The following is a 12,338-nucleotide window of genomic DNA, read 5'->3' on the forward strand; positions in this document are numbered from 1 at the left end:
TTACTTGTAATGCTTGTGATACATACACTTACAATGTAGTAGTGGTACTGTGGGAACCTAGAGCATTGTGAAACAAGAACAAGATCCAACAAGCTCTGTAACATCATTTCTCGGTCACCACAATGAGCAATCAGGTGGTTAAACTGATGTAATGTGGATTATAAGGAAGGATGTTAGAGACAGGAGACTTAGAAAGAAACTGATCACGGCAATGGAGTGGTCTGGAAAATATGATGAACAGTCGGATACCATGTTTGAAAGCAAGACAGTACAAAACAAAATGGATGCTGTAAAAATGGTGTAAATGACTTTCATGATGGATCAGGGTCAAATATCATTGGCGATGATAAAGCAGTGTAATTTACAGACTTGGTGAGTGTATCTGGTCTATATGAGAGCTCATTGAGGTACAGATAATTTGATGGAGGAACAAGAGAAGAAAATGAGAACTGATTAAAGTATCAGTACATGGAAAGCTAAAACCTGCCCGGACGAATACAGATAGACCTGTCCAACTGCTTTTAAGATAACTCAGCCTTAATGTAATAAGCTCACATGTTAGAGGAAGGTGGTTCAGCCTATCGATCTATAAAGAAGTTTGAGTGAAATGTTACCCTTTTTCAGTATCATCAGTTGAATGCAGTGACACAGAAGAGACGAACTAAGATTGGTACTGTAGTACAAGGGCCTGTAGCTAGCTCAAACATTAGCTTGCAATCAAAGAGCACTACTACAATGATCAATACATTACTTTATTCTGACTATAATGCAGGTAAGAAATAAGCATTTAAGAGATGTGTGTCATATATCTGCAAAGCGTTAAAGGTTTTGTTGACCTCCTTCCCATGCTTCCTTCTAAAGCTCTGTTTCTGTGTGAGTAATGATAGGTATGATACTCACTCATCTCTGTGAGGAGAGCACTTCTTATTCCCTCAAGTTTGGAGGTGTCTGCATTTTTCCAAACTGCTTGGCACATCACCCCTAGGTTAATTTTACTTATGAATCACATTGCGTAGCATACACAGCCGTCCTGGAAGTGTCATGAGGATTTAGTGTTCTAAAAACAGGCTCTATGTCATAAGGTTTCCATGAATGCATTCTTTAACATACACATACAAAGCCTAAAAAGTGCACTTTAGTGCTGCTTTGTTTAAGAAGACTAGATCTGCAACTAATCACAGATTTTTGGACTCTTAAGTCACATAAGATTGATTAAACTTTTTTTCTTTTTTTTTCTCCTGGCTGCCAAATGAAAACATTTATCTGTTTTAGTGCTCAAAGCCTAGAGAGCCAAACTTCTCTTAACATGCAACTCCAATCAAGTCATTGAATTAATACCTCGGATGCATTTGGCACAGTGGATGACGCTGCTTGTGCTTAATGTGAACCTGCCTTGTATGATGAAGCTATCATTACAATTCATGGCAGGAATGAAATGTCAGTGACAGAGAGTATTGCTACTGCAACCATGCCACGTATCTCAATGTCAGAACTCCCCTTGTAACTGACATTTCATTGGTACCACGTACAACATTTTGATGGTAAGAGTAAAATAAAATGTTAACAAGCAAGGAGTAATATGGCAATACCACAGATTTACCCAAAGCTTAATTCTACAAGAGAGAGTTTTTTCACCTGTAAGCATTGCAAAGAAATAGAATATATTTAGCACACTCTTTTCTTGGCTTAACATCAAAATAATTTAACAAAAATAGTGTTGAAAGAACACTGTGTAGAGAACTAAACCCAGGTTTAAAACAGAAGTTTATTCCTGAAATTTTAAGTCATTTATATTGCAAATTTTGGACTAGTCAAAGGTAAAAATAGCTGCAAAAAGAAAAAGCAACTCAATCCTGTTTCATCGTCTGTTTAAGTCTATTAAAGGAATATACTACTCATATACTACTGAAATAACTGGAAGAAATAGTTTACATGATGTGTGTAATTTTGCTTATAGGAATTTAGAATTAGCCTCACAAGGGGATGCAATACAGACATCTCGACACGAACGCAACAGGCTGGTTGGAAAGGCTGATCAGTAGGAACAGAGTTCATATATCTTATTGATAATTATATCACAACATTTTGTGTAATGGGTCTTGCTTTATTTGTCACCTGACTGAGGAACTGCATTTGAGTCGACACAAAATATAACGTTATTGTAGTACATAAGTCATTGTAATGTTCTGAAAGATACTGCTGAAAATGAGATCAAATTTGAGAACAAGGGTATTCTCTTCGATAGTTTTTCATATGTGCTTAACATGCTAAAACAAGACTACATTATAAGGAAGAAGCATGAGGTAAGTATATAAAAAGACATGAGTAAGTGACATGACTCAGCTCCCAAAGTATACAGTTGCCTACATGAATTACCCTCCTAAAAGACAACTTGTACATTCAAATACCCATATGTGCTTGCAGTCACACAACTGTGATGAATCACACAACTGTTTTCCCTCCTGAAAACGTGAACATTGCCAATTAGCACCTATTGCAAATCTTGAAAACGATGGAAGAAGAAACGGTGTTTTATGTAGAATTAATATATAGATCCCTTAGGATCACAGGAATCCTATATAATTTCCTGTTCTTGAACCTAAAAATGGCACTAATCAATTTCAAAGGATCTTTTCAATCAACCCTGCAGTGCACATTAGTATATTTCCCTTGGAACTACTAAAAAACATCACTGAACAGAAAAGCAAAGAAAACGTGCACTTCTGGGGAGCCAGTCAAAAAGCAAGCTGTACCTAACCATTAGTGGGGAAAATACCAGTCATTATGGGCAAAGTCTAAAATAAATGTAGCTGTTTCTTCTGTTTGAAGAGGTTTGCATTAGAGGATCTGAAAGTTCTTGACTGGACTATGAGGAAATGTGAATATAATGGTTCAGCCTGAATAAAGTAGTTTGGAAGATCATTATTTTTTAAAGGAAATGTACTTTGAATAGAAGTGGAAAACAACTCTTTCAGAATAAATACATGTATATCTGAGCAATTGATAGGATTATGTAATAACACAAATAAAAAGCAGGATTTGCAAATAAAATGTTAGCAAAGACCATACAATCTAATCTACTAGAAAATAATGGTAATGGTACTGTGATAGAGAAATCGTTTAAAAGACAGGTAGTTTATAAACAATTGTTTTAAGACCAGTGATTCTGCCTTTTGAAAACTATTACAAACTTTATTTACATCTTCAGACGGGTGTAATAAAAAGGTGTGAAAAAAAAATCTGGCAAACGGTTAAACATTCTGGGGAAATATATTAATATTATATATATATACGTATATACTCGCTCTGTTCCTATACTCTTCCATAAATGTCTGGTTTTGGCCACTGTCAAAGCATGCTGGGCTAGGTGGACTTTAGTCTGAGCCAGAACAAACACCCAGTAAGTTCTTATTTATCTTGCTACATGTGCTATCTCACCTGGCATCCTAGGATATGTGCTGTTGTCATTGCTCCCTATTACTTCAAAAGGTGCTGTACACTGTATGGGTTTGGTGTTTACACTGTATTGTGAAGTTCTCCATAGAGAACAATGCCAATTTCTCTTTGGTAAAACCCTACAAGAGGGATGTGGATGTATTTTACTGCTGCAAATCTGTACTTCAGCTATGAAATGTCACAAAAGAGAACTGGGGCATTTTACATTCATTTGGCATTCTATGTTAACATCCTATTTACTACATGCCTGTCTACTTCAGTTGGAAATGTTAATTTCATTAAAATTGTTTTGTGAGACCCGTTTTCAATTACATTACAATGGAGACTTGTAGAAGAGGATAGCAAGGAGACAGACAGAAACCAAGACAGAAACCAATTCTAAATCTCTAGCTACAAAGAGTTATCTTTCTAAAAGGGGAAATTGTGTTAAGCACTATGATTCATTTTACTGTGCAGGAGCTTCCCTCCATATTAGGCTGACGTGTATGGTTTCCAGGCTGTACACTCAAGTCAGTTGACTGTACAGCCAAAGATTACACTAACGTGCAACTTGAGGTAGACTGGGGAATACCCTGCCTACTTTAAGAAAGCCATGTTGGATGGCCAGGATTGATGGTGCACAAATAGTTCACAGTTCACTTCTTAGCTATGTAAAGAGCATTTAAGTTGCAGTTCTGTACTCCTTTATACCTCATTGTCCTTCTGAGAGTCCTTTTTGAATTTTACATCATTCTTCTATCAAATTCTGGTTTTCCATGGCTATTTTATTATATTGCCTTTTTTTTTTTTTTTCTTTTTTCTTTTTTTTTTCCCCCCAGGTGTATTCATTTGGTGTTTTTCTTCATGCTTGATTTGCATCATAAACTACTGTAAAAAGTTATGCTTCTGAGAGGTTAATGTAGTTGAATGGTTAAACAAATTTACTCATTAATGTTCTTCTAAATGATGTAAGATGGAAATATATCAAAGTATCTTATAGTATGAGCTAAGAAATAAGAATTACTACAATTTAATAATCAAAAGCATATCCTTAGCCTTTCCTCAATTAATTCTACTTGCTGTAACATACAACGGTAAGTACATTTCCCATTGCTTTGATAGCATTTGTATGCACCCAGAAGCTAACAGATACTTTTACCAGGTTACTATATCCAGATGGATGAAACAACTATTCATTTTTTAAAATCAATTAAATAAAAAAATGTTACCAGCATGATAGCCCCCATATACATATGCACAAAATGCATTAATCAACCATACTCGGGTAAGAAAGCAATAACGAACAGCAAACACAGTTTTTTTGTTCAAGTTTTATATCCATTTATATATGAGAAAAATTACAGTGAAGAAGGCAGCACTGCAGTTTGGCTTTTTAAATTTAGCTATTTACCTAAAAATATAAGTATTTCTAAGTACTAACCCAAACTGGATTCCTATACATAGTACTACACCTTCTCTATAAAACCTACACTGTCCAATTAAATTTGAGCCTGGTACTGCAAACCCACCTGCTTTTTTCTTTCTGTTCTGTATTTTCCATATGAACAAGCAATAGCAGTCAGGACTGCTCTCCCCCCTACTAATAAATAGGTTGAGCTGATGGTTGCTGTCATTAACACATCCTAAGGAGCTGTCTGTTCATGTGCTGCTTTTACTTTTGTTTAGAGTCCTGTATTTTCTGCTAACACAGCCCTTCCGACCACTGAGAGAATTAAGAGTGCTTAGGAGCATCTTAGATGACAGTGTGAAGCTTCTAAAGGGCCCGAAACATTCTTGGATATGTAGCTGGGTTTGAAAGAGAAACAGCAATACCATGCAGAAAATAATTCAAGGTCCAGCTTTGTCACTAGCCATTGCTCTGTAAGGAAGTGCCTCTATATTGTAATAGATCACTTCTCTTTCCTTATGATACGTTTATGCACTCTTTTGTTAAAAGAAGATTTTCTCAAATATATGACAAAACAAAGACTAACATCACAGCGTATTTTAATCACCTTCTGAATCAACATGAGCTTTGGAATCACAAGTTAGATGGAAATTTGTTTATTTAGTTTTTATTTGTTTGTTTTTGCTACGCTTTAAGCCACAACACAGATCTGAATGTACCTCAAGAGAAATTCAGTGCTAGACTGATAGCGTTTCAAACTCATAGCTCCCTTTTCTTCCACTCTACTACTGAAATCTGTGTAGCAAGAAATGTATGTGCTAGTTGATTATATAAACTAGTCAATAAGTTTTAAATACTGCAAAGAAAGGAGGTCTATTATTTGCCATACTTGAATACTGTGAAAACCATAAATATTTTTATTCATATGACTGATGATTCAACTTGTCTGCAATATTCTGTTGGAACCTTCAGGCTAAAAACCACCCATTTTATCATCAGAAAGATTTCCAACATTGTCATTCTAGTTGTCAAGTTGCTTGCACTGACAAACCATATTTTTTACCTTGCAGGTGGTACTGTGAAGGGAAGGAGCTTGAAAACTCACCAGACATTCAAATTATCCAGACAGGTGATCGACACTCATTGGTTATTGTTGAAGCTTTTGAGGAGGATACAGGCCGTTACTCGTGCTTTGCTTCAAACATCTATGGAACAGACTCCACCTCTGCGGAGATTTACATAGAAGGTAATGTTAGAATTGTTGCAGAAATTGGTGGCTGAAACTAGCAACAGGATTAAGATGCAATTATATATTGTGTATGTTACCTACTTATTAGATTTGTCACAAAAAACATGTAGCAGGAAGTCAACTGTTTCAGTCACTACTAACAATTTTATTATTTCTCTGTAAAATACCTTCACAGAAGTGACTGCTTTTTATGTATCATTTTAATGTGTTGCTTCCCATAGATTTTATCTATCTGATTGCAAGATCAAAGTTGAAAAATACTGAAATTCTGATGCCACCTATATTTTTTGCCTGTGGTTACTCTATATAAATAAAAGAAACTTCAACTTTGTGTCTAATTCTTATTAGACCCTTTTCCCTAGAGTCTTTAGTATAGATGGAATGTCTTGTCAGAGCTGGTCTTTTTCCACCAGAGAAATTTAAAAGTAGCTTGATCTTAACCAATTATTGGGACTTCATAACTGAAATGAATAGGTACGTATCAGCAATTTGATCTTTTACTTGCAGAATAGATGCTGTAAATAAAACAAAATACATACCTGCAGATTTAAGTCTATCTTCTTTCTCCTTATGTTATCTAGTATATCCTACTTGGCTTAAGAGAAGTTTATATATCATATTTTTTAACACTGTTTTTGGTAAGGTTTTAGATTGCATTCATCATTGTGTTAACAGGATTATAAATTTAATATAAACACAGAATCTTTTTTACTCCTTTTGTCTTTTTTAATTTCTCAGGCAGGGAAATAGCACACTATGCGTAACATCACTGACAACAGTGTGACCATTCATAAATTAAAGCACCTACCGCACTTCATACAAGGGTACTTCTGCTCTACTGTTATACTTCTTTCACATCTCTAATCTGACAGTGAAAGGACGAATCCTTTTTTAGTATCAGCACTGCCCCTGGCATTAATGGGAGATGTCTGTGCTTGGCAGGGCTTTACAAGTTCTTGAGACTGGGGCCAAGGCTTGCTTTTACCTAACTCAGACGATGTTGGATGGAAGCCATGGCTTGTGGAGATGCTCACTGGCAGAAACTGCAGAGAAAATGCAAATTCCAAAAGCAGTGAAGGCTGAATCAGAAGTGTAAAATGTCTCAGGAAGACAGCTGTTAGTAAACCGAGCTGATGTCTTCTCCAAACTGTGTTACGAGGAGCTAGTTTATGAATAATAGCTATGATTCCAGGTGTCTCTCTCCTTTTATCCCCCCTTTTTAAAAATGTTATTATCAGGTATCTGAGAAAAGAAGCTCTTATCTGATCCACAACAGCAATTAAATATTAAATCATACTAGTGGCATTTTAAAGAGAACCCGAGGAGTGCTCAGGTATGCATTCACTCATGGATGCTGTTTTCCTCATTCCAATTGCACATCATCCTAAATCTGCCTTATGTCAAGAGCAGTTCTGAGTCTTACACAGTCTGTAATGAACAGGAGGGTTCACTTCCATTGCAATGGGATCTTTTGTTTTGGCAGTATCCTTATACAGCATCCTTCCAATGCTCTAGAGGAAATCTTAATAAAGATGATAAATATGATTCTTAGATAAAATTCTCCTAAAACCACTTCACTTTTTTTTTTTCTTTTTGGATTTTCATAGGAGTCTCTTCTTCTGACTCTGAAGGTGAAACCATCAAAGACGAAATGGATCAGTAAGTTTAAAATGTTTTATCTTCCTTTTTTCTTATAGCTAAAGAAGCCGCAAGTGTAGATATTTCAATTTATATATAATGGAATTTATTAATTCCATTAATATTTTGCAGCTTGCAAAATGTTGGCTTTTGTTTGGGGTTTGTTTGGATTTTTGGGTTGTTGGTGTTTTGTTTGTTTTACAAATAATATGGAACAACAAACTTTAGCTTATGCACTGAAACTGTTATTAAATATAAACATACGAAGAAATATTCTACATTAAAATACTAAATAAATCTACTAAAACATGCTATTTGACTACATACAAGTTAAATGGTCAATTAAGTGTCTGACTTGGAAAAACTGTAGTAAAATTTATCTCAAGAAAATCCAGTACGTCATAAAGTCTTTGACAGAAGACAGCTATACACAGATTATTCAGACTTCAGACATGAAAGTTAATACATAGGAACTGGAGTAAACTGAATTGATGGGCATAAGTCACTGTTTTGTTTGAGCTCCTTTGCATGCATTAATTCAATCCCAAATGCAACCAGTGCTTTATAAAGTGTAAATTTGAATTAGATAGATAGACTTATGCACACTTTCCCCATTTTTCCCCATTATGCAGTTTTTTCTCCATTATTTATTAGTGAGGGTTATATTCATGACAAATTTCATTTTCTTTTAAGAGACGAATACCATTTTTTTTATACAATACCGTGGACCATCGTATTTTTACTATCCTGTGAGCTCCAATCTGCACACAAACACAAGGAACAGTACAAGAGAAACTAACATTGTCCTCTCATGCTGCTCACAGCTGATAGCAACACCTTTCAAGCCACAACAGGGTTAACCCAGGCCATTTTATTGCATTTGGTATAATTGAACTAGATAAGAGAGCTTACAGTGGCAAGATATGCAGGCTGATTCTTACAAATCAAAGTTTACTTGGTAGTACATATCAGGTTAAACTAATTAGAATCCAATCCCAGAAGTGAGGCTAGGTTTGGCACGTAGCTGTGACAGACGTAACTAAAGGACACACGTATAGCTCTAGCTTCCAGTTAAGAGAACTTCTTTTTGGTTAATATTTCACAGCAATGCAAAGCCAGCTGACACCTCCCTGAAGGCAGCATCTCCTGCTACTAGAGCTGCAACCAAGCACCAAGAAACCTCCAATGCACCCTCAGCTATGGTTCAGCCTGTGTCTGTACCTGTCCAGCCTGTGTCTACGCCAGTTACTCAGGTAGTGGGGATGATATGTTATATTTCAAGAATGAAAAGAAAGCGTTTAAAATGGGTTCTTCTACAGCTTTTGACTCAGAATCCCAACATTTTCTAGTTTTTACATTGCTGTTGTACTTCAGCTCTGAACCTTACAGCCACACAGTAATTGCATACGCAGAAGAGATGTCCTGCCTGCCAGCTAACCTTTAGCACCTGGCAGAGGGAAGGGAAGCTTTCATCCCCGGGTTACAGGCATCTCTGCGGCAATGAGCAGAAGGAGCAGCTGCCGCTAGCTTGGCCAGCGGCGGGAGCCTGTGCGCTCCAGCAGGTCAGACGCTGCATGCCATGAAGGGCACTTGGATGCGTAAGTCAACTCACTGGCGTCTTACATTGCAGACTGACTCGCTCACTTCCATAGTGGCAGCCTATACCTTTCTCCTCGCCCTCTCCTACAGAACCTGCTTCAGATAATTTTCTTTTAATGAGAGTTACTTCCAGCTAAATCATTTCGCGGCTCTGTTTACTTTATATGTAGTTATGTTTATTTACCATACTATCCTTTTAGTATCCATACTAAAGGATTGCTAATTAATGTTAGCATGCATTTATAGATCTGTTTGTTGCAAAGTATCAGAATAATCATAACTGTGAATTCTTTCTTATTAGGAAAGAATAGCAACATTTACATAAAAATAAAGCTAAAAAGTTGAATTCCCTTTACACTGCCTTTACAATGTTTAACACTAGGGTGGTAACCAGTAAACAGATACTGAATAGATGAAGTAATGCAGGTTTACTTTTGACTGCGAAGAGAAAAGAACTAAGCCTTTGTAATACTTTTTGACAGAGGTTGCCTAAGTCAAATCTGACAGCTATCTCAGAAGCTTATTACCACTTTCAAGCTTCTTGACTTCTCAGACAACATCTATAGAATTTGTCTATGTTCTCCTGAGATACCAAATCCCTAGTTCTGATGTTCTGGGGCAACTTCTATTTTGGCTAAAGAGAAAAACTCTATTAACCAAGCTATATAAGGAAGTTTTCCAGTAATCAGCAATGGAGCAACGTTTATTCACTGCACTTAATATTTTGCTCTAGACTTCACCAACCAAAATCTCTTTTGTGTCATTCCATGAGCATAAAGCACGTTTTACACTCACTCAGATGATCATGCAATGATTTGCCTTGCAATCTGACACAAAGCCAGGTATCCATGTCTGTTCAGAACCTATACTTTCTTTGCGTCTAGTATACAGCACCCAAATGATTCTTTAGTCTATAGTTCTGTAATAGCAATGCTTTTTAAACCCAGTATATTTTTCACTCTTCAGTCCCAGATATTATTTAATCTAGAGTAAAATTTTTACAGGAAGCTCTCTCCATTTAACAGCCAAGAATGGGGGTGCCTGAGCCTTTCAATTTTCAAAGTATTTAATTAGCATGTAAGGGACGTACCATGTTTCTCCTGTATGTGGAAAAACAGCCTATATTCACTTAAACACCATGTGATGTTTTGCAACCCACAGGCTCAAAGCCCCACTAACTATTTGCAAGGATTGGATGGAAGACCTATAGTTGCTGCTCCTGTATTTACAAAGGTAACTTGTTTCATGACGTATTTCATAAGAAAAGAGGCCAATTAATTGTTTGGAGAGATAATCAAAACTTTCTAGCTATGAAAGGGAAAAAAATGCCTTTCTTAAGGCATTCAAGGACTCGAATGACTGTATGAAATCTTTCTGAAATCAATATTACTTCCAGATCAATAAAACATTTACTGATTGTGTTTATACATTTTCTCTATTAGATGTTACAGGACATCTCAGCTTCTGAGGGGCAGCTTGTAGTATTTGAATGTCGGGTGAAAGGAGCTCCGTCCCCAAAGGTTGAATGGTACAGAGAAGGAACACTGATAGAAGATTCTCCAGATTTTCGGATATTACAGAAAAGTAAGTTTCTTGTGTGGAAATGTTGCAAATATAAAATATAGGCAAGCAACAAAACTGCTAATATAGCAGTTTTAAGTATATAACACTTTAAGTTTCTTATTAGAATGGTAAGAACTATATAAGCCTTATTTACAGCAATAAATCTGGATCACAGAAGCCAAAACTGGAGATGAATTGAACAGCATACTCAGAGGTAGTATGTGTCTGAGATTCCCCAGACTGTTGTATTGTTTTGCCTTCTGCTTTGATCCCACTGTCACTGCAATGTCCTTTTCTTAGTCTTACTTCTGCTGATTGTTTTTCTTTCTGCACCATTTATGTAGAGTTCCATCGCCTGTAAAGTGTCCCATCTTTTACTTAAGTGACTGTGCTTATGGTTATAGTAGTGCTTATGGACAGCGATAGCTTACCTCTCCACAAAAGTAACTGGATTTATACATGTTACATTATAGCATGACTCTTGCATGCTCACATATACATGTGTGTGCACATGATACATGATGGGTTGAAAACATACTTTTACTTCCCTTTTCTAATGCAGTTGAAATGTCTGTGGTTTTCATGCCACTGGACAGCTAAAACTGCTAAAACTCAACAGAAATTCCTTAAATATCACACTAAATCAAACCTGAATGAAAGATATTTTTTATCATAACTTGATTTCATGTGTGGAATAGTTTCAGAAATTGTCTTAAATACACACTGAAGTAATATTAAGATTGCAGAAAACTCCTTGAATAATTTATTCCCTATTCGTAAGTGGTCAAAGGTGTCCATAATGTTCAGTGGATTTGACATACCATTGAGCACAGTGCTTGGCTGTCTCCACTACCCTTTAAACAGAAAACTGCATCAAAGGGAATATCCTATCATATAGAGAAGATTAAGCTTTATAGTAAGTGTTCAAGAAAAAAAAAAAAAAAAAAAGCAAAAGTAAACATATTCCATCTGCTAATTCTGCTTTTCTTTCCTTTAGAACCACGATCTATGGCTGAACCAGGTGAGGATCATCAAAAAGTTCATCTTTTTTTTTTTTGTTTGTTTATACAAATACGGTGGTTTAACCTCAAAATATATCAACTATTTAAACTCCACAGTTTAATTAAGGCAATTTTTAATTTCCCCATGTTCTATAGTTACAAGTGAGAGGCATTTCTAGAATGGTTGAATGTTCCATAAACACGTAACTTAAATGAATTTTATCACTTCAAGAAAATAATGTTTCCATTCTGCTTTGTCCCAGTTCTAACTCAGGATCTGTCAACTTTTTACAAAGCTGAAGATTAACAAAATTAACATATGAGGGTTCCCTATATCTGAAGATCAGAAGTACACCAGATGATGCAGGACTGAACTATTTTTATCTAGTTCACCAGTTAGGGAACATTGCATCAGATGTTTAGCCATGTCAGCCATTCCCTTTGC

The 12,338-nt window shown here is 36.0% G+C and overlaps 1 protein-coding gene across 3 annotated transcripts in view; it reads left to right on the forward strand.

Annotated features, from left to right (window-relative positions):
- MYPN (myopalladin) overlaps nt 1–12,338 on the forward strand; it is a 73,198-nt gene that overhangs the window by 30,142 nt on the left and 30,718 nt on the right. For all 3 annotated transcript variants that reach the window (XM_084290288.1, XM_084290287.1, XM_084290289.1), the window contains 6 exons: nt 5,914–6,089; nt 7,700–7,751; nt 8,836–8,983; nt 10,491–10,562; nt 10,772–10,913; nt 11,890–11,913. In XM_084290288.1, the coding sequence (XP_084146414.1) occupies nt 5,914–6,089; nt 7,700–7,751; nt 8,836–8,983; nt 10,491–10,562; nt 10,772–10,913; nt 11,890–11,913 (614 nt within the window). The remainder of the gene's footprint in view (nt 1–5,913; nt 6,090–7,699; nt 7,752–8,835; nt 8,984–10,490; nt 10,563–10,771; nt 10,914–11,889; nt 11,914–12,338) is intronic.

Source organism: Netta rufina (genome assembly GCF_964035555.1).
Source record: "Netta rufina genome assembly, chromosome: 7".
Classification (NCBI taxonomy): Eukaryota; Metazoa; Chordata; class Aves; order Anseriformes; family Anatidae; genus Netta; species Netta rufina.